Raw genomic sequence first — 23,613 nt, 5'->3', positions numbered from 1 at the left:
CTTTCTTTCTTTCTTTCTTTCTTTCTTTCTTTCTTTCTTTCTTTCTTCCTTTCTTTCTTTCTTTCTTTCTTTCTTTCTTTCTTTCTTTCTTTCTGTCTTCTTCTGCTAGAAAGCAATGGTTTAAATATTTTGGTATACGTGGGTATGTTTATCTCATCTTCTGGACATTTTAATTTTTTCATTTGCATTAAATCCAAATTGCTTTCCAAAGTTGTTGTACTGATTCACAGCTCCACCAACAATGCACTTGTATGCCTATTTTCCCACCACACCTCCAAGATTGACTATCCCTGTCTTTTGTGATCTTTGACAGTTTGGTTTGAGGTGAAATTCAGACTTGTTTTGACTTGCCTTTCTCTTATTAGGGATTTGGAGAATTCCTCCATATGCTTGTTAACAGTTTGCCATTCTTTCAAGGATAGTTTGTTCATATCCTTTGACAACTTATTTATTGGTGAATGGAATATCTGTTGATGGTTTTTTTCCAGTGGGAAAAAATATCTTTGTGTCATATGTAAATAATATGTGTGTATTAGATTCCAAACACTCGTAAGAGAAATTTCATACAAATATTTTCCCATTCACCATTTCCCTTCTTATCCGAAGTGTACTAATTTTGTTTGTGCAGAAACTTTTCAGTTTATGTAGGCCAAGTTATCTATTTTAACTTTTGTAATTGCCTCTATCATCCTTTGTTTCGTTAATAATGTAACTCCTTTCTATAGCTGATGATCTGCTTCTCTTCTACTATTTTATAATGCTAAGATCACATATGCACTTAGAATGCATTGTAGAATGTGACATAAGTTACTAGTCTAAGCCAATTTTATGCCAGACTATTTTCTAGTTTTTATCAAATAGTGAGCTTTCCTAAGTAATTTATATTTTCTAGTTTGTAGAATATTAGGTTATTGAGTTCCATTGTTTCTTGTTCTTCTTTGCGTCTATTAATCTTCCTCTTTATTTTTTTAATACCAGTTGGTTTGATGACTGCTGCTGAAGTCTAGAGGTGCTATTCCCCTTTCACCCTACCTCTTCTCATTATTTCCCTTGATATTCTAGGTCTTTTATGCTTCCAAATGAATTTTACTAATTTATCAAATTCTATAAAGTATTCCTTTCTAAATTTGATTCTATAGCATTAAAACTGTAAATTCACTTTAGTAGCAATGTCATTTTTATTATATTGGCATGACCCAGCCATGAGCACTTAACATTTTTTCCATCTATTTAAATTGTCCTTTCTCTACAGAGTAATTTATAATTGAGTACTTACAAGTATTTTGTGTTTTTGGCAGATTGATCCCCACATACTTTATTTATTTTGGATCTTTTAAAATATATTTTATTGCTATCTTTTGTTTTTTCCTGATCTGTATTTTCCAGTGCATACATCCCCTCCTTGGCATATATAGTATTTTGGAGTTATTTGGATTGGAATTTTCATTTCTGTTATTGCTTTTTAGATTTTGCTATTTTTGTAAAAATGCTGTTGATTTTTAAAAGTATACCTATTTTAATATTTCCATTTATATAATGTCGTACTTATCCCATGGGAACAGACTTCAGTGGAACCCTCTCTTACACCCATTCTCCTGTAGGTCTTCTTCCTGAAAAGTCGCAAAAATAATTTTCCTTTTAATTTTTAATCCTTGTATTGATTTTGGTATACCACATATTCCCTTCTATTTTTTTCCTTCCCTCTATACTTTTATGTGCCTTTCCATTTTACAAAAACATCCCAACATAGATTCACCCATGACCAAGTATTGGGAGGTTTAATCCATGATGTTTCAAACCTGTTTCTCCACTATTACTTCTTCTGTTTCATTTTTATTTTCATCTTTGTGAAAGGGTGAAAATGCTTTCACACTTATTGGTGTCCTATTAGAAAAAAACTCTTAATACTCTCATTATTATTTTGTTTTTGTTGTTAACTCAATAGATGTCTTTCTTTTCTCTTCTTTTTTTTTTTAACTTTCCCTTTTTCCTCCCTCTGGGGTACTTGATTTCATCATCTGTACCTTTTTTGGATGCTGTATTTATTTACTCTTCTTGCATTTTTGTTGTCTTGGGTGTTTGTAAGGAAGAAAATTTGTCTGGCTTTCTTTGTAGGAATGCTTCAAAAGCCTCTTTTAAATTAAACTCTTTGCTTTTAGTTACACATTATTCTCTCCTGTGGTGTTTCTTAGGTCCTGTGTAGTCTGGAGTCTTTCTGAATTTCCTTTCCTTTATATTTGAAAGTCTTTCTCCTGGTCACTTACAAAATTCGTGGTTTACCTTAAGAAATGTTCAAATTTGACTGTGTCTCTTGCAGTTTGTAGCATAGGTTGTAGCATAGGCTTTTTTTTTTTTCTGGAAGCGGTCTGTGCGTGTGTGTATGTGTGTGTGTGTGTGTGTGTGTGTGTGTCTGTATATGTCTCTGTGGGTATGTATTTTATCTTTTGTGTTTAGAAGTTTTGAATAATTTTCTCATTTTGTTTCTTGCATCATAGTGTTTGGGTTTTTTGACTTTTCTTTTCCCCTTTTTAGGCAATTGGAGTTAAGTGACTTGCCCAGGGTCACACAGGTAATAAGTGTCAAGTGTTTGGTCTGAGGCTGAATTTGAACTCAGGTCCTCCTGACTTCAGTGCTGGTGCTTTATCCACTGTGCCACCTAGCTGCCCCCGGTTTTTTAGCTTTTTATGTTCTTCTGGGAGACCAGTGATCAACATATGTTGCTTGTATGGACATTGTGTTTTCTTTTAACATTACTGATTTTTACTTTACTCTTTCAAGATTGTCCTCAGTTTTTCCGTTTTGCATTTCCAATCAGCTATTTTTTTTTCCTTTGGTGATATGTGCCCCTGTGGATTCAAGGTTTTCTATTCGGCTGATTATTTTGTTCATGCCAAAAATTTGGCTTTTGCAATTCTTATTTCTCTTTTAAACAATTCAGAAACATCCTGCTGCAGTTCCAGGCTCACTTGGGAATCCCCAAGGTCCTATGCCTCATGGTGGTTGAATCATTTTTGGTATTTGTTTTACAATATTTGATCATGGCTATCTGGATTTGTTTAACTGAACTTGAGGCTATATTCTCTTCTCAGGTTTTTAACTGGGTTTTCTTCCTCCCAAGATGTTTGGTCATTTTAGTCTTTTTTCCTTCTGTTCCCCTATCATTCATGCTCTGAATTCTTTCCCTTTAGTGAGGGTTTCACTGAAAGCTCTCTCAGACTCCTCCCAGTTTGCCATCTTCCATCTCTAGCCCAGGTGACTTGGGAGGGAACACAAGGAGATCCTCGTCCTTTCAAGAGGAGTTCCACGTGGGCTGACCCCTGCTCTAGTTTCCTCCCTTCCTCAGCTGTCTAGCTGGTCTGTTGTAGCACAGTTTTTTGGCCCTGTGGCCAGACCCACTTTGTTTGTCCACACCCCAGGGAGGTAGGTGAATGATCTTGGGGTCCCTGTGAGTCCAGCAATCGGCATGTGTAGCTGGTGCCATGTTTGGGAGGGAGCTTATGGGAGAGGGTGCGCTATACTAGCACATTACAGGTTAGTGATTAGACTTCTTTGCTTTCAGTTGGTCAAAGTTTTTGCCTCATAGGGGCTCTTGTTCCAGATTGTGGCAATGGCTGAAAAAGTTTTTGTCCTTTTCTCCTAACTCCTGTTTTATGGAGATTTGAGAGGTCATGAGTAGTGTAGAAAGTGTCTGGAACTCGTCTTGATAGCCATGTGACCCACAGGTGCCTCCTTGTGACTTTTAAAGCCCTTTATCACACTTCCAAACCTTCCCAAACTTCTTGGTCTGGCCATCGTGTTGTTCCTTCTGCATTCTCCATGCCTGCAGGGTGCTACCGCTTCTCATCCTCTTCTTATAATTCCTTGTTTGCTTCAAGATTCTGCTCCAGTTCTACCCTGACCCCACCCCCTGTCTGCTCCTCCCTTGTTCCCTCAAGTTATCCTGTTCTTTTTGATGTATGTCTTGTCTCCCTTGATAGAATATATATTTCTTGGGTGCAGGGATTACTAATTTCATTTTTTACTTTATATCCTCAGCCCTAAACACAGTGCCTGACACATAGCATGTGTTTCACAAATGCTTTTTAACTGATCAGTGTCATCTGATGTAAAAAATACGCAGTACAAATGGGGAATCTGGATATGCTCCTTGTTAGAATGAGATACTGGGTTCATAGCACTATCTCCTGAATTGTCACATAAACTTAGTGCATTCACTGAATACCTTGTGGAATTGATGTATGAAATCTCAGAAATTTGTTGTAAGCATGTGGAGACATCATAGTAATGGGTATTCTGAAATTGGAAACAAATAAAAAACTACAGTTATGTGTGATTTTGTAAGAATGATGGAGTGGAATGCTTTTGTGTTTCTGCACCAGCATGCTCTAGACCTTCAGCTTGCCGTGGCAAATATTCTGCAATCCCTGGTGCATACGGAGAGAAACCAACAAGTGATGTGTGAAGCAGGGCTCCACGCACGTCTCTTACAAAGATGCAGTGCTGCACTGGCTGATGAAGACCACTCCCTGCACCCGCCCCTCCAGAGAATGTTTGAAAGGCTCGCTTCTCAGGCACTGGAGCCTATCGTGCTGAGGTCAGTGACTTCTCTTTTTCACATTTGAATGGTCTTAGTAATGATACCAATTCATTTAGTCTTCGGGACAGAAGTTAGTGATAAAGCTATGACCTGGACCTATCATTTCAATGGTATGGAAAGCTCCTTCTACTGATACAGGTCAATGCCTTGTGTGCAACTTAAGAGTCATAGAAAGTTTGCCTGTGTCACTTGTAGTTTAAATGACTCGCCCAAGGTCACACATCAATACGTTTGGAGGTGGGAGTTGAGCCCAGGTCTTCCTGTCCTTGAGGCCACCTCTTTGTCTATTATACCATGCTGCTTCTGGGAACAAAAGGCAGTGAAGGGAAGTGCTCATCAGTTAAGACTGGATGCTTCTCAGCTCTTGGACATAATTTTATGTTATTTATCCTTCCCTTCCCTAGTTGAACTTAATATTTGTCAGGGCCTCCAAAGCTGAAAAGCCTGCGAGTATGAGCGTGCTTGTGGACCACATGTCCATCGTTTGAGGATCAGCCTTATCGAGTTTGCAAAGGTTCTTCACCATGTTGGCCAAATTGATGAGAAAGACTTTCATCATAGCAACTCTCACAGACTCCTTTATGGAAGGGTGACAGTCTGTGCTGGTGGAGAGGGAGGTACATACACTGAAAAAATTAAACTATCATTCTTGAAGTAATAGGACGTCCTGGAATTGGAGCATTTTTAAAGCAATGTCTGCTTTTTTCTTTGAACTTAATTTCTTTCTCTTAAAATGCACATTTTTTCATACAGCTTCATACCCAACCACTGCTTTTATTTTTAATGCTAGATTAGGTGATATTCACAGACTCATCCTTCAGTGTCAGCGTTAAATCTTGGTCTCGATTCTTTTTTTGTTGTAATTACTTGTGTTTTCTTTTTGCTAGCCTAATACTGTTAAAGTTCAAAAATGGCTCAGACTTTTAGAATCTAGCCCCTGCTCAGAGTCTTAGAATCTAGCCAATACCTCCCAGACTCTCAGATTCCTCAAGAATCTGGCTAATATGGTGGGTCTTTAATAAACCTTGTCTTTGACTGAGAAAAAAAAGTTCAAAAATGACATTACAAACCTTAGGTCTCTAAATTGGGCCAACGTAGAAGATTTGTTAGTGTTACATAGAAAACACTGGATTACGAGTGCAATGGAGGACACCCTGATCACATAATTTTACCTCATCCCAATCGACAATAATTATGCACAGGGCTGTAGGAATAGTGGGTCGACAGATAGAGTGCAGCAGTAGACTGGCACCAGTGGAGGAAATTCAGACCTCCTGCGTTGCTTGGCCAGATGTCTTGTTATGGTGTCAGGGCATTCAGCCCAGCTTCCTGGGCCTATTCCTGTCTGTGCCTCACCTTCCAATAAACAGGGCTGGTCTACCTCTTTACTGCCCATGACTATGTTCTTTCTTGCTTTGATTCATTCCCTCGGGGCAAATGTCTAGCTCCTTGATGGTTTACCAGAAATGTGTCTAACTTCTGAGCTAGCCAGTGACTAGCGACTCTCTAATTCTATCTAGGCTGAATAAAAAAAGCTTTACAACCAGTAAGGGGAGCACAGTGGAGACACTTCTAGGCGGTTCCTTTACCACCCTAACACTTCATTATTTCTGGATCAGGAGTAATTGTAGTAGAACTAAGCAAGAGGGAAATCAGTTGATTCACATGTTGATCAACTCCCTGTCATTAAATCAGTCAGTTAATAATGAAATACTTTAACTTATCAAACACATGTTTTATGCCAAGTATTGTGCTAGGCACTAAGAATATAAAGAAAGGCAAAAACATTGTCTCCCAACTATATGTGTATGTGTGTTTATTTTCATAACATCTTTATAGGGATATCTATCTACCTATACCTATATGTATATATGTATATCTGTGTATGTGAACTGGACAAAGATACAGCGATGAAAACAGAGAAGGAACTGTCAGACAATGTAGGAGGGAGAGGAGGGTCACAGAAACCTAGAGAGGAGATAGATGGTAGTTGATAGAGTTGAAAAGGATGAAGATTTAGGAAAGGCCACTAAATTTGGCAATCAAGAGAGCATTATTAACTTTGGAGGTGCAGTCGCAGTTGAATGCTGAGTTTGGAAACCACATAGCCGAGGGTTTAGAAGTAAGGGAGAAGGAGGTGAGATGCAGGGGGCATGTAGAGAGATTTGCTTGTCTTGGCAAGAAAAATGGCCACTTCTTTGTGGGAGAGAGGTGTGAAGGAGGAGATGTTAGGGCAAGATATCCAAGTCATGTCAGATGAGGAGGGAGGAGGGCAGAAGATTGAACTGGGAGTGGGGGGAGGCAGAGGGAGTGAGAGTAGAGGCTTGAAGAAGGATGAAGAGATTTGTAATAGAATTAGGAAGATGCAAAAGGTGGTTTACCTTGTTGTGACAAGGGCCCAGCTGAGATTCCATAACACAACTTTGTTGTGCATCTACATTTTTGTGCTCCCATCAGTGAAACATAAATAGAAGTGAAGTAGGTTGATGGGGGATGGGGGAGGGGGGTTAAATCTTGGATTTGGCAATGGTTATAGTGTTGAACTGGTTCACCGGAGTGTCTTGATAGGGAAGGAAAGACAATATAGTCAGTGCAGAGGTGTTTGCCTAGGTGAAGCATTAGAGGTCGTGGTGAGGATGAAGAACAGGGTTAGGGGTCATAAGTCATAGAATAAGATGAAATGACAGAAGATTGTTACCAGTGTTAATTATTTAAAGAAAAGAAACACGTAACATCTTTTTTGGTTTCTATAGATTTTTACAAAATGAGCGAGTCCTCAGAAGAGCTAATGGGCCATCTATTAGCCCTGTACAGAGTATAGAAATCCCTATATACTATGTAATTTAGACTATTCGTTTTGGTGCAGTGGGTAGTGCTGGGCTTGAAGTCAGGAAGACTCATCTTCCTGAGTTCGCATCTGGCCTCAAACACTACTAGCTGTGTGATCCTGGACAAGTCACTTAATCCTGTTTGCCTCAGTTTCCTCATCTATAAAATGAGCTGGAGAAGAAAACAGCAAACTACTTTAGTATCTTGGCCAAGAAAGTCCCAAATGGGGTCATGAAGAGTCAGAAATGACTGAAATGACAGAACAACAATGTTAACAACCATTGAAAAGGGCTTTTTTGTACCTATCCATGCATACTAAAAAAGTACTCTTAATACAATACAATAAAACACAACTTGGATAGGGTCCTATGTAAGACAGCCTTTTCAAAGTACCTTGTTGTTTATAAGCAATATTTTTTCATTTTGATTTTATAAGGTTACTTATGTGGAAAAGTGGTAAATGAAAAATATAAAGGACTGGCAAAACATCTTCTAAAATGAAAGGGAATTCTTTCTTAAACCTATTTAGAATTAACAACAGATATGAAAAATTCAAAATATTAAGCCATTTAGTAATAGCCTGGTGGCACAATGGGTAGAACTCTGGGCCTGGAGTCAGGAAGACTTGAATTCAAATTCTGCCTCAGATACTTGTTATGTGACCTGAGGCAAATCACTTAACCTCTGTCTGCCTCAGTTTCCTTAACTGTAAAATGGGGATAATGACATCTACCTCCCAGGGTTGTTGTGAGGATTAAATGAGATACTATTTGTAAAACTCTTAGCATAATGACTGACACAAAGTAGACAATGAATAGTTGTTTCCGTCTCTCTTTCAGAGAAATTTATATAAATGTGAATGAACTGATATAAAGAAAGTGGAACTAAGACAGTAGTGTAAACAATGAGTTCATTTATGTAAAACAAGAGTGAAAGCCCTCAGAATTCAGATTAATTTAATGACTAATATTGATTCTAAAGCATTAAGGATAAAGTAGAATTTTCTTTTTGATAGAAAAGCAGTGAACCACATGTGCAGAATAAGGTTTCTGTTATCAAACACTGTGCATGTGTCAGTCAATTCTGTACAACTTTTCCTTTTGTTACAAGAGACAGTTCTGTAGGGGCCAGAGTTGTTGGAAAGTAACTGCTACAAAAACAAACATATCAATAAAACTTTAAAAGAGGAAGTGGGAGGCATGGCTAACATAAATTACATTATTTCCATATTGATGTTCTGAATACCGATTTTTGTTTTTCCATGGCATTTTTACTAAACTTCCATTTAATTGATTCTCTTTATTAGGGAATTTTTACGTTTGGCAAATCCTTTAAATTGTGGTGCCTGGGATAAAAAACTTTTAAAACAGTATCGCATCCATAAACCCAGTTCATTAAGTTATGAACCAGAGATGAGAGGTAAGTGGGATCTGAATTTTCTCTTTTTCCTTCCGTGTGTCATTTTGTGATAATTCACCTGGATATGTTGAATGACTGTAATTGGTAAGTAGGTAAATACTTAAACAGGTCATGTTTGTGGCATTATTGAAATACAAGGAGCCGTATATAAATGAGGTGTTTCCAGATAATAGGAAAATGGATGTCTCAACAACAAAATAACAGTTCCACAACACTTGAAATGATAAATTGGCTTAGTTGGCTATCTCATTGCCGTGATATATTCAGAAATGAGTTTTTGATGTTCTCTGACTTAGACTTTCAGCAGTAACCCTATGATATCATTGGGTAAACTGATGCAAAAAGCAAATACTATGACAGTTTTTTCTGTTACCATTGTCTTCTGGAGTTTCCTACCTGCTCAACAGAAAAAAAAAAAAACAACTCATTTCTTGGGAACATTTGAGTTGCATTACATGGAAGCCACTTATGTTAAATTGACAGAGTAGTCATCTTTTCATTGTTTATATTAAAATTTTATTTCCAGGACCATTAGTAATCAGAATGAATTTAAAATGAAATGTGCTGCAATTAGTGTTTTAATTATTTTTTAATGGATTGAAATTAATGTGGGTAATAGAGTAGACAGGAGTAATATGGTCATGGCAGGAAATCAGGATTCTTTAAGTCTTCCTTTTGTTTTGTGGATATTACTAGTGTCAGCAACTCATAGTGTTTGTGTTACATAAACTTTGTGATTTAATTGGAAGCTGTGGGAGCTCTCAACTGAGATAATATGTGTAAAGTGTATCATAAAGCACTATAATTTTAGCTATTATTATTCTTATGACTATTTACTAATGTCTTGTTACCTGGGAGTTTTTGTTTTATATGTATTTTAATTCCCTTCCTCCTATCAGAACTGCCATTTATCCAACACTAAGTCATTTTATTAAAAAAAATCCTAAATTTTTTTTAAAAGTCCTAAAATATTAAAGATTAGCTTGGAAATATAAACACATATAATCTAATATTTATGATATTGACACTTTAAGACGTGACTTCTCTGACAATGCATACCATTGCCTTTATGCAAGAATTTTTGAAATTTCAGAATCTTGAACTAATTACATTTCATTTGCAGTATCATAGGAATATTTATGTATCTTTTTTACTTTAACAAATATGTTGATAGTTAAATGTTAACAAAAATACGTAAATCTGTGTTTTGAATCCCATTAGTTCTATGAAAAGAAAGCTATAACCAGGAATAAAATTTCTTGTCCTCCTCTTGGTGACAATTTTAGTAAGAATGATAGACCAGGTAATAGAACAGTAGGTTTTAATCATTTTTCAACCCATTTGTCAATCTCAAAATTTATAAATCTGATTTTCTCTATCTTCAGAGAGAACCTGTATAAACATGTTTGCAGATTAAGAGAGCATAATATTTTAAGTATCACAATATATAATTATAATGTATTAAAACTTAGTAGACGTTTATATGAAAAGATAGTTTTATAGTGAAGACACTGCTGAAATTGGAGATGGGGCCTGGGTGAAAATCCATCTCACTAGCCACGGGGCCCTGGTCAAGTCACTTGGCCTTGCTGAAATTTATTTTAAAAAATAAGCATTAAGGCACAATAAAGCCAAAAAGGTAGCTGGAGGGAAGGAGAAAATTGGGAATTCAGAATTTTTAAAAAAAATTAATGTTAGATTTTTTTTTACTTATAATTGGGAAATATTTAATGAAATAAATAAAAATCTATTCAAAAGAAAAAAAACTCTTTCCTTATAGGTAGTATGGTCACATCTGTAGAAGGACTGGGTTCTGATAATGTTTTTAGTTTACATGAAGATAACCACTATCGGATAAGCAAGAGTTTGGTAAAATCTGCAGAAGGAAGCACCGTACCCTTGACTAGGGTAAAGTGTTTAGTCTCAATGACAACCCCACATGATATCAGGCTGCATGGATCATCAGTTACTCCTGCTTTTGTTGAATTTGACACATCACTGGAAGGATTTGGGTAAGTACTTTATTTAAGTTCCATCATTGTTTATAACGTCCCCTACATATGTGTGTGTCTACATATATTTATCCATTTAAAAAGAGCATGGCATAGTAATTAGAGTGCTGAACTCTACTGTCATGAAATCATGGAGTCATGAAGGCTTCAAATCCAGCCTCTTATGCTTTACAAACCATTTAACTCGTTTGAGCTTAGTTTTTCATCTACAAAAAAAAATGGGGGCTGACATCTAAGATCCTTTCCTGCTATAAATCGGTAATCTTCTGATTTGTTTCATGGCCACAGTAGTCATCATCAGATGCTGGTGATGAGCCTCTCTAAACCTAGGCTGGCCCTCAAACAGCAAACACAGTTTGTCACCAGAACCCTACTGAAAGCCTTCCCAAGTTTGTAGAATGTGCCAGAGCTTACATTTTATTGACCGTGCTCTCCAAACCAGAGTCATTGCTGTGCTAAGGCTACAGAATAGGATTTGTTTTAATATTTCAAGGCTTCATAATTTTATCAATTGGAATCTTCCCTCAAAACGCTCAGAAAACAAACAAGCCCTCAATAGTGCAATGTGCGGGTTGTTATGAGTTGTTGTGACTGAAAATTTTGTAACTCTGTGTCCCCTCCCTAGTGGCAAGCATCTCTAGGCTAGTTCTCAGACAACGGACATACGATGTTCTGTTTATATAACCTTTCAGAAGCCAGGGTCAACTCCATTCCACAGTGTGGCAGGCAGACTGTTAAATTTGGACAATTTCATTATGTACAGTTATCTTTAGCTGGGAAATACAAAACCAATGATGAGATAGAAGAATATGTTTCTGTTTAAAGTATTTGTTTCTTCTCTTTTTATTATTAATAGTTGCCTGTTCCTGCCCAGTTTGGCACCTCATAATGCACCTACAAATAATGCTGCTACAACAGGTCTTACTGATGGTACTGTAATCAGTGGAATTGGAACTGGTAAATACTACTTAGTGCATTTGGGTTTATGAGATTTTATTTTTTATAATTCCGAACTTTTCCATTGTTTCATTTGTAAATATGTGTAAATATATATATAAATCTCTCTCTCTTCCCCCTCCCCTAAATATGTATCTTTTCCACCCCATCCAGGTGAAAGATTCTTCCCTCCTCCATCTGGATTAAGTTACTCAAGCTGGTTTTGTATTGAACATTTTAGTTCATCTCCAAATAACCACCCAGTCAGACTTTTGACCCTCGTGCGGCGAGCAAATTCTTCTGAGCAACATTATGTGTGCCTTGCCATAGTACTATCAGCAAAAGACCGGTCCCTCATTGTTTCTACTAAAGAGGAACTACTCCAGAATTATGGTAAGTTTTTTCTTTTCCTTTGAGTACAGGGGAAAAAATAAAGTGATTTTGTTAGATCCAACTTTTAATCTTTTAGAAAATTAAAGTTGGGTTTCACAAAGTGTCGTTAATGTTTTCACAAAGTATTCTGTGTTATTAAAGTGTAATCATGAATCATATTAATTAAAGTATTATATCATTAAGACTATATGAAATGGTTCTCTGTTTATTATTTCAACTCATCTCAACAACAACAAAATAGAGACTTGAAGAGAGGGTTGTCAGGTATGTATAAATTTAGATTGACTTTGCTTGCTGAGGAACCAAACTTTTTGATGGTGCTTAATGGGGATTACTGGGTAGTAGAAGGAAAATCTGTAAGTGGCATTGCATAGTATGGAGTCATTCAAACTACTTCCTCCCCTCCATCTCCCTTACCACAAACACATTGAGCGGGGGGGTATGAGAGAGGGAAGCCTGGGAAGCAGTGTTATTAGGAGAGAATGAGGAAGGAAAAAGTTCAAGATAAAATCTCGTTTGTTATCTATGAAGCAGACATTCCAGATAGCACTGTGGAAGGGCTGGAGAGCTTTAGAGTGGGAGACTGGAGGGATTGCATTGAGGGGGGTGGAGATAGAGAACAGAGATTTGAACCATGACAACCAGGGGTTCAGAATCACAGGGATGGGTGGCAGTATGTTCGTCATTACAAAATGAGTTCAGGTTGGTTATCGTTGTCCACAGGTGTGTCCTGGGTGTTAGGCAGCTATATGGGTTAGAGAGCAGCAAGGGGAGTTGAGGGGAAGGGGGTGGCATAAAGGCGGTCTAGATACGGGAAGGCAAGCCCTTTGAGTCACAGAATAAGAATTTAGTAGTTGGAAGGGACTCAGTAGTCATCTACTTAATCTCCTTCCTGGAAAATAAATCCCTCAATACTACTCTGCTCTAAGAAATGATGAGCTCAGTGATTTTAGAAATATTTGGAAAGACTTGCGAGAAGTAATGAAGAGCAAAATGAACAGAACCAAGAGAACATTATATACAGTAACAGCGATATTGTTTTAAGAACGACTTTGATCAAATAAGTGATTTCGCCTATTATAAATACCCAAATTATCTATAAAGGACATATTAATAAAGATGCTATCTGCATCCACAGAAAGAACTGATAAATAGAAATATGTATAGAATAATTTTACATGTATATACTTATTTGTGTCTAATGGGAGCCATCTCTAAGGTGGGAGGGGCGAAAATTTACATGATAATTTTGTAATATATTTGAAAGGAATAGCAAGTTGTGCATAGTAGATTTGCAGTTTCATGTGCAATCATCTTTTTTCTTGTACTGTGTTATAGAAATGTTTTTTTATTCCACAAATTAAAAATAAAATAATTTTTTTTTAAAAAAAGAAAATAAATCCCACTACAACATACTCAACAAGGGCCATGACTGAAGTCATGTAAGCAAAGAGAAGATTTTGTTTTGTTTTGTTTTTGAAGTAACACCCTGTGCAGAGGGTTCAAGATACAGAGATTAATCAGTCATAAGGAAGGTACTTATTTTCTAGTGGGGAGGATAAGACAAATACAGAGATAAATGTAAAATAAATTGTAAAATATGTGAATAGGAAAAGTCTAAATAATAGCAAATGAGACTTAAGGAGAGAGGCTGAGGAAAAACTTCATAAAGGAAGCTTCTGTGTACTTCATTCTGCATCAGTTCATACAAGTCATCTAAGGTTTTTCTAAAACCCTCTTTTTCATCATATTTTTGCCCCTTTCTGGAGTACCTTTGGTCTTACCCAATACCAGTCTTTACTATACACTTTGGGACCATAGAATGAGCCACTACATACTGGAAAAGCATATAATGAAAAACCCATACAATATTAAGGAAATGCTGGGCCCATCACACTGAGGAAGCTACAAAAAAGATTAACATTTGTTGACCAGAAAGGAGAAAGATGTGTGATACACATTCTTAGAGCACATGATAAACAGGTCAAAAGCTTATAGAAATACCTTGAAACAAGAAGGCACCACTTCACCAAGCAACAATCAAGTCATATGCTATTGGCTTTGTATAATGTAACCAAAATTGGGTTATCTTTGATTGGAGCTTTTAAACATTTCTTAATGTTTAAAATCCAAGAATGGAATTAAAAGACCCTTCCTTTGTGACTCCCTCAAAAACAGAGCCAATAGTATGTTGACAAGGAAGTATCAACCAAATAGCTGGGTCACATGGGAAGTTTGTGTTGGCATTTCAGGATCAGGTCTTTGTCACCAGAAATCACAGAAGCCGACATTGCCCTAAGGAGGCAGCATGGAGTAATGGACAGTGACATGTCTTCAAAGTCAAGAAGATCTGGGCTCACATCCTTCTGGGAGCTCAGTGGCTGTGTTACCTTGGGCAAGTCACTGACTTTCTCAGTGTGGCAGTGAATTCTTCATGACTATAACCTGCAGTACAGATGTCAGCTTGGGTTGGTAGAAGAAGTTTACTCATGATATCTCACAGTTTCCTGTATCAAAGTAACAACAAATCCAGTTCCTATCCCTATACTTATAGAGCTCAGAATTGATGATTAGTTGTGGTTGTGCAGTGAAACAGGAAAAACTATGTAGAATATCATTGCAAGCTGTAAATACTTGGCACCTACCCATTGCCTAGGCAAGGCATTGTCAGCTGCCTGGGATTATGGATCACAAGTATTATATTTTTCATGAAATCATCGGTGACACATCCCCTTGTTACAAATACGGCCCTCAAAATATTCTGGATAATTATCACTGAGCCACAGTTACCTGGACCTATCATTGTTGCATAAAGAGGGGCAGGGAAAGGGAATCAAGATTTATTAAGCGCCTGCTAAGTGCCAGGTACTGGATTTAGCTTTACAGATATGTTATTTGGTCCTCACAACTGTGGGAGATAGATGTAGTTATTGTCTTCGTTTTACGGTTGAGGAAACTGAGGTAGAAAGAGGTTGAGTGAATAGTCCAGGTTAAATCAGTCAGTACTGGCTGTGTGAAGAACAAGAACGACATCGCCTTCTACACCTGTAAGTGAGGAAGAACTCATGAACAGACAAAGGAAAAAGGGAACCAAAGAAAACAAATTAGACAGTTTTGGTTACACAAAAGTTGTTGCACAAATAAAACCATTTTGGTTGAAATTAGAAGGAAATGGGCAATTTGGGGGAAAATATCTGCCCAGTTTCTCTGAAACTCGTAAAGATCTTATGTCCAAGATATAGAATGAAGTCATCACTTTTTTAGAATAAGAGTCATTCCCCAGTTGATAAGCGGTCAAAGGATACCAACAGGTAGTTTTCAGAGGAAGCAACCCAAACTTTCCAAAATTTTGTGGGGCAAAAATGCTCCAAATCACTAATAAATATAAATTAAAGCAGCTATGAGGTTCCACTGCTCGCATATTAGATTGGCAGGGATGCCAAAAAAAAAAAAAAAGGAAAAGGGCAAATGTTGGAGAAGATGTAGGAAGAGAGGTACACACTGATGGTTCACGAAGCCATGAAGTGTTTTAGCCGTTCTTGAAAGCAATTTGGAACTGTGGCCAGAGGTCAGTAAACTGAGGCTGTCCTTTGACCCTGTGCTAACAATACTAGGCCTAGTAGATCAAGGAAAAAGGAAGAGGTCCCGTATTTCTAGAATATTTATAGCAACTTTTTTTGTGATGGCAAAGACCTGGAAACTAAGAGAGTTGCTGTCTGCTGGGGGAATGGCTGAGCTAATTACGGCATGCAAATGTAATAGAATATTACTGCCTGGTTAAAAAACAACTATAAAAGGGATGATTGCAGAAGACATAAATGAGCTGAGGCGGAATGAAGTAAGCAGAACCAGGAGAATGTTCTATATAGTAGTAACATTGTGGAAGCAAACCAGATTCCTGAATCCATAATGATCTTGACAAGCTATAATGTTGAGCTGAATATAATGAGATGAAATTCAGTAGGGTTAACTGCAGAATTTTGTGCTGTCAACTCCACAAATATAAACGGGGGTTGCATTGATAGGCACAGTCTCTAAACAATTTGGGAATCTGAGTGGATTGCGAGATCAATATTTTCAACAGTTTAATGTAGTATCCAAAAAATCAATGCAGGCTCAGGCTGCATTAAGAGAGGCATAGCTTCCAGGAACAGGAGGTGATAATTTCTACTGTCTTCTGTCCTCATCACAGCTCTGGAGTAATGTATTCTGTTCTGGGCAGCCTAGCTTAAGAATAATATTGATGAAGTAGAGAATATATAGAGAGGGAACATGGTTGTTGTGCTTTGTGCTCACAGGGGACCAAAATGACATCACTATGTCAGGAGCAAGGTATGGTGTGTCCAGGTGTGGCTGATCAGACCAGTACAAGCTCAGAAAGCTCCAGTAGTTCAGTCAGACACAAATAGTCCATATGAACATTTGGAGTGCAGATGTATCTAAATTTGAGCATCTCGTGGTTTTTTTTTTTGAATTACTACAATTCTGCTTTGTTTATAGAACACAGCACCTTCCTTGATGTGGGCATGCCGTACTGGTCCTGTGCCAATGTCTCCCCTGTCTCACAATCAGTTCTATGGTTCTTCAGAGACACCTTGAGATTGTCATTATGCTACTTCTTTTGACCTCTGTGTGAGCACTTGCCTTGTATGAGTTCTCCATAAAATAGTCTTTTAGGCACATGCACATTTGGAATTCAGACATGGCAAGCCCATTGGAGTTGCACTTTCTGCCGTAAAGTTTGAATGCTTGCCATTTCAGCTCAAGAATGGACCTCAGTGTCTGGACATAATCCTGCTAGGTGATCTTCAGAATCTTCCTAAGACAATTCAGATGGAAGTGATTCAGTTTCCTGGCATGGTGCTGGCATACTGTCCAAGTTTCACAGGCATACAACAATGAGGGCAGCACAATGGCTCTGTAGTAGATCTTCAGTTTGGTAGGCAGCCCAATACTCTTCTCTCCCACACTTTCTTTCAGAGCCTCCCAAATGCTGAGCTAGCTCTGGTAATGCATCCGTCAGCTTCCTCATCTATATATACATCCCTAAAAAGTTTACTGTTAAGGTAAATGAACTTAACCATAGCACTGAAAATTTCTCCATTTTCTGAAACTGATGGTTCCATGCGTGGATGGTTCAGTACTGGCTGGTGGGGCACCTCTATCTTCTTAGTGTTAATCGTCAGGCCACACTTAGCACAAGTGGCTGAGAATCGATCCATACTGTGTTGCATCTCAGCCTCAGAGGCTTTCTCTACAAACCATCATCAACGAATGCTGAAGCCATTGGCTTTCACCTCAGATTGAAGTCAGTCCCTGTCCAGTTGAACTTCCAATTGAAGAAAAGGTTTTGAATGCTATTAGGTGCCTCTCATATTGCAAAGCACCTGGTCCTGCTTCTATTCCAGGGGAGATCTACACGGCAAGGAGTCCACTGTTAATACGAAAGCTGACTGAAATCTTTCAGGTTATATGGCAAGAGGAGGTTTGAGGATGCCTCCATTGTCCATCTCTGTAAAGGAAAAGGATAGGTTGTCCTGTGACAATCACAGGGAGGCCTCTCTCTCAGTTACTGCTGATAGAATTCTTGACAGAGTCCTTAATAGGCCGATCCTTTGGTTAGATGGTCATCCACCTGAGAGCCAGTGTGGCTTCGGAAAGGGCCAACGAATGGTCGATAGGGTGTATGCTGCCTGACAGCTCCAGGAAAAATGCCAGGAGCAGAACAGAGGTCTGTACACAACATTCATTGATCTGACCAAGGCCTTTGTTACTGTCAGTTATAAGGGCTAGTAGAAGATCATGGCAAAATTTGGCTGCCCGGAGAAATTCATCAGTATTGTGCATCCGTTTCACTACCGTATTCTTGCCTGGGTTCTGGATAAAAGACAATGCTCTCACACTTTCACAGTCACCAGTGGAGTGAAGCAAGGCTCTGTGTTTACTCCCATGCTTTTTAGCATGATGTTTTTAGCAGTGTTGTCAGACATCATCGACAAGGACTAAAACAGCATAAAGGTCAGCTATCATCCTGATGGTAAACTATTTAACTTGAAAAAACTACAAGCCAAGACTAAAGTGGAGAGAGAGCTTGTATGTGACTGTTTCTTCACAGACTGAGCAACCAGGATGGAAAAGGGCCTTGAGTTCGTGATATATGAAGATCGTTTGAAGTGATTGAGTATGTTTAGCCTTGTGATAGGACTAGTATATTTACCAGCATTTCCCTGATGCAGCTTCTTTGCCCCCACCCACAACATGGGGATGATATTTAGACTTCTCCTCCTTCTCTAATCCATAGGGATTTGCTTTCCCTAAAAGGAGACAAAGCTGATCACAAGCTTTTATCAGCCCTACCTTCTCCAAAACAGATTCATTACTTAAAGGCATTGCCCAAAGTCCCAGCCATAGTCAGTCCCAGCCTCTCAGACTTGGTGGATTTCTGAAGACCACGTAAGTACGATGCCTTTCACCGTATCCTTCCTTAATGACCAGATGCTTTTCCATCTAGAGACAGAGGCAAGCCACATCCAGAGAAGCTAAGTGTCCCTGCCACGTTGTTGCACATCCTTGCTGTGTTTGCACAAAGTAAACCCTCCTTTTGTTAACTTTTCATTTTATCCCAACGTGAAACCAGAGTGATGTTAGGGCTGCCCCTAACAAGCCTGAAGAAAAGAAGGCTCTGTGAGAACGTGATGGCATTGCTACAGAATGTGAAGCATTATCATATGGAGGAGCGATTAGACTTTGTTCTTTTTAGCCTAAAAAGTAGAGTTGTCCAGTTTTGGAATGGCTTCCTTCATTCAAGCAGAGGCTGGATGCCCACTTTCTGTTTATTTTTTTGGTTAACGATAATAATTATTAATAATAATTAAAGCATTTATGCTTTGAGGTTTGCAAAGTGCCCTAAAATTTTGGTCTACACAGCAGTCCTGTGAGGTAGGTGCTATTATTATTTTACAGACGAGGAAACTGAAGCAGACGGAAGGTAAATGATTTGCCCAGTCACACAGCTAGTAAGTGGTGGAGGATTTGAGCACAGGTCTTACAGACTTCAGGTCTGATGCTCTATCCCTTGTGCCACCTGGCTGTCCCTGGCGGGGATTCCTTTGTGTATAGGTTAGATGACATGACTGCTGAAGTCTCTTCCTCTTCTCAAATTCTGTGATCCTTCATGCGCTACTAGATGACAAATCTCCTCATTACCAATACAGATCTCAGGATATCTTGGAGAAATGCAATCATTAAAATGTACTGTAACCACAGTATTACTGCACACCAAGCTGTTGCCTCCAGAAACGCAAATGTAATATTAATGCACAAGAATTTATCTAAATCTATTGTTAATCTATGTTGCCATGCCAAATATGCGTAATTTTAAATTATAAAGAGATCAAAAAGGAAGCTTCTCTGCTACTAGAAATGTTTTCTGTAAGGCTGCCTCCAGAGGCAGGCTATTATTTAGGTTCTAATACTGTCATTTAGCCACGGAACGTATTTATTTTTCTGTTTGAGCAATGGTCATTGGCCATTAAATGTGAATGAATAATAGAAAGATGGTTACTTGCCTCAGTACCATTTCTATCTGAAGTTCTTCAAAAATATGAGAAAAATGGGATGATGCTTGTGGTGGTGATCATGATGGTGATGACAATGAAGATAGTGATGATAACGGTGGTGGTGGTCATTCCTGTGACCCTTGAAGATTTGCACAGTATTTCACATAAAAGATCTCTTTTGACTTTGTCTGTAAGTCACCGTTACAAATGTCAGTTCTTCTTTTACTTTGATTTGTAATTTGCTCTTCTTTTAACATGAATGCTTTCAAAGAAGGAAAGAATTCTATTTCAGTAAAAGCTACTAGCATACTTATAGATGTTTCCATGACTTGGATCAGCTATGCAGTCCAGGTTATTCAATGCCATTTAAATTTTAAGAAAATTAAACCAAAATTTCTTCTCACCTTAAGAGTTTTTGTTATAAGTCCAAATGAAGAAAACCATAGGGTTATTATGGGGATCAAATGAAGTAATATTTGTAAAGTCTGTAGTACAGTGCCTGGCACATAGTAGGTGTTATATAAATGCTTTTTCTGTTTCCTTCATAGCCACTTGTAAAATAAAAACTCTTATGAAGTCACTAATAATAGCATTTATCTTTTGAGTAGTTTGTGTAATCTAATTTCCTCTTTATTTTTCAAAATTCTTTAAGTGGATTACTTAAAAACTAATCTTTGGATAGTATTATATGACATATAATACTATATATAGTATATAATCTTTGGGTCGTATAATATAGTATAGTATTATTTGGGTAGTATTTAGGAAGGAGGTATCACATGCTTGCTAACAGCATCGTCATGTTGAGTGAAGAGTGATAGTTAACATTTGTGTCTTTATGTATTTGCTTTAATAGAAAGTCCTTAAATTGATCTAAACCACAGAGATGAGATTGGCATAAGTGTTCCATTAAGCTTTCTTTTTTGTTTTAGTTGATGACTTCAGTGAAGAATCCTCATTTTATGAAATTCTTCCTTGCTGTGCCCGCTTTCGCTGTGGAGAGCTCATAGTTGAGGGACAGTGGCATCATCTTGTCCTAGTAATGAGTAAAGGCATGTTGAAAAACAGTACTGCTGCCCTCTATCTTGATGGGCAACTTGTCAATACAGTGAAGGTACGTCTATGCTTTTAAATACCTACACACTATAAAAATTTTTTACTTGTTTAAATTGTGTTTTTGCCCAAAATTGATCTCAACGTTGCTTCTGATGTGGTGTTTTATGCTACTTGCCCAGTTCTGTGTGTCACCATATTTGTGAATGACATGGGGGGAGCACTGGGAGGGCAAGAATGGAGTTGAGGAGTGTGGGTTTGTATAGAAGTGTCGAAGAGTCTCTCTCTTCTTACAGCCTTCAATACAGAGGCACATAGCTGTGGAGCTATAAGGAGCATGTAGCCCCACCCCCCTCAATTACACATTGAAGAAATTTCACGTTCAGAGAGGTTCAGTGACTAGCCTGAGGTCACAGAGACTGCAGTCCAGCATTGATCCTTGAGCTGTGCTGCTTTTTGCTTTGGGTAGTAGAATATTATTTATAAATAACTTCTGATTCCCATTTCATGTCTGTATCTCTCCCTTCATCTTGGTTCTTGGATACACTGAGCATTATTTTATTTATTAACATCACATGACAGAAGGGGAAAGGTTTCCTATGTAAGCTCTAGAGACAAGTATAATGGTGAAAATCAAGCAAAGGTTATATCATTGTGCTTTGGTGTCTTTTAAAAAATGACCATCTTAGTTTGTAAACTTTTAAAAATGCTGACATATTAACTGATAAAGGCTGAATTTTTAAACTGCCTCAGAGGGAAAGATTCCAAGACAATGAAAAAGATCAGATTATTAGTAGCATCAGCAGATGACCAAGAAAGAAGACATCAGTAACTACCCACCCACTTCTCATTACTTATAAAATACTTATGAGAGCTCAGAGATCCCCTCCGTGAAATATAAGAAGCGCACAGGCTTTCACAAACGATTCTTCACACCAGACCGTGTCTGCAGAGTCACGGAATTGATTCAGTTGTCTAGAGAGGTGTATCTTCATGTTTGCTCAGCACAAAAACTTGAGTCAGTAGAGCAGAATGCCATGTTAAAGGCTCTCCTTCAATAAACAGACATGTGGTGTACGCTTTATCAAAATGTCAAAGCCTCTGTTTTTTTTTACTTTGGCTTTGCTGTCCAGATACAGTCATTTGATGTTTCCTTTGTGTTTAAGCTTTATCTTTAATGTTACTGCTTAAAATAAAACCAAAATATGGATTTTTGAATCAGTTAGTGTTTAGTTTTCAGCAATGGCTCTCCACTATGTTCCCTTACCCAGGTGCTTTCTTCTTGCAAGCAGGCATACTGAGGTTTCCGTATCCTTAAGTATTTGGGACTTTATACAAGTCCACTCCACTTTATAGAACTGCATGGTTTTAGGACGCTTCATGGTATTTATGTGTGATTTGTAGGTGACTCATAGCGATTGGAATTCACACTCATATAAAGTCCAAGCTCGAAAATAAATATGTTGGACTAAAAAAAGAAATTATATAAAGATTTTTAATAGAATAAATCCAACTGAATAGTAATTTTATTCAGTAATTCTCTGAGAATATGACTACATGAAACTGAAATTGAAAAGTGGAAAATTTAATCAGCTTGGCTGATTTTTTTGTATATCTCTTACAATTCCATTATTTTTTGTTAAAATTCAATTGAAAATTATTTTTGGCATCATACAGACTTAGCAATAATGTGCCTTGAAATCTGAACTTAAACATGTGGTATACAGGAGTTTGGAAAGTAAATGTGTGTGTGTGTGTGTGTGTGTGTGTGTGTGTGTGTGTGTGTGCACGCGCGTATTTGAATTTTCACATTAAAACATACTTAAGTACTATAGCAAAAACATGAATTGTTGCATCTTACATGCCCCAATGAGATGCTGATCTTTGGCTGCAACCTTAAATGGAATCTCAAAAGGAACGTGTTATGTATTGCAACCACATCTTCTTGAATCTGCTTGTGGTTTTCCTGCATCTCTCTTGTTCTGTTGTTTGCTGTTCCCAAAGAGCCAGATAGCAGTTCAGCCCACTGCTTCAGTCCCTACTTCAAGGGCAGAGGTCCAGGCTCTGTTAGAGCACACAGACTTCTATCCTGTATTATTAGCTGTACTTGGGACTTTTGCACAGTATGAAGGTGCCCACTGACCTCTGGGGGATGGAGATATATAGCATAAGTTAAACTTGCTCGTTTTCCTTTTCTGGCATACCTGCTTTTGTTCTGATTCATTTCTTCTCATTTTTCTTTATAGCTTCATTATGTTCACAGTACTCCAGGGGGTTCAGGTTCTGCAAATCCACCTGTTGTCAGCACAGTGTATGCCTATATTGGCACACCACCTGCTCAACGGCAGCTTGCTTCATTAGTATGGCGCCTGGGACCCACACATTTCTTAGAAGAAGTTTTGCCTATTTCAAGTGTTAATATCATTTATGAACTAGGACCAAACTATGTTGGAAGCTTTCAGGCTGTACATGTCCCATGTAAGTACCCTTGTCCCTCTTAGCTAAAATTCCTCCTTTTAATGATTCATAAACTAGTCCTCATGAATTGTGTACCTTGTCAATCAAAAAACATTTATAAATTATCCAACAAACATTTATTTAATACCTGCTGTGTGCAGGGCACTGGGAATAAAAATACAAGGAATAAAGCAATCCCTCCTCATGAGAACAACAAGAATATTACTCTCTCTCTCATTCTCCCTCTCTCTTTCTCTAACTCTCTTTCTTTCTCTTTGTCTTTCTGTCTCGTCTCTCTCTCTCTGTCTCTGTCTTTCTCTCCTCTCTCTTTCTTGTTTCTTCCAAACCTTTTCATCCT

At 37.9% G+C, this 23,613-nt stretch overlaps 1 protein-coding gene across 5 annotated transcripts in view; it reads left to right on the top strand.

The window, feature by feature from the left end:
• Positions 1 to 23,613, top strand: part of WDFY3 (WD repeat and FYVE domain containing 3) — a 296,048-nt gene that overhangs the window by 149,503 nt on the left and 122,932 nt on the right. For all 5 annotated transcript variants that reach the window (XM_027853427.1, XM_027853425.1, XM_027853426.1 and 2 more), the window contains 7 exons: positions 4,380 to 4,594; positions 8,733 to 8,845; positions 10,626 to 10,857; positions 11,714 to 11,814; positions 11,968 to 12,186; positions 20,678 to 20,859; positions 23,045 to 23,276. In XM_027853427.1, coding sequence (XP_027709228.1) covers positions 4,380 to 4,594; positions 8,733 to 8,845; positions 10,626 to 10,857; positions 11,714 to 11,814; positions 11,968 to 12,186; positions 20,678 to 20,859; positions 23,045 to 23,276 — 1,294 coding nt within the window. The remainder of the gene's footprint in view (positions 1 to 4,379; positions 4,595 to 8,732; positions 8,846 to 10,625; positions 10,858 to 11,713; positions 11,815 to 11,967; positions 12,187 to 20,677; positions 20,860 to 23,044; positions 23,277 to 23,613) is intronic.

This window comes from Vombatus ursinus, unplaced genomic scaffold (genome assembly GCF_900497805.2).
Source record: "Vombatus ursinus unplaced genomic scaffold, bare-nosed wombat genome assembly UNPS02009975.1, whole genome shotgun sequence".
NCBI lineage: Eukaryota > Metazoa > Chordata > Mammalia > Diprotodontia > Vombatidae > Vombatus > Vombatus ursinus.
Note: the sequence above shows the minus strand (reverse complement) of the source record. Positions and strands in the feature narration are given on the sequence as shown.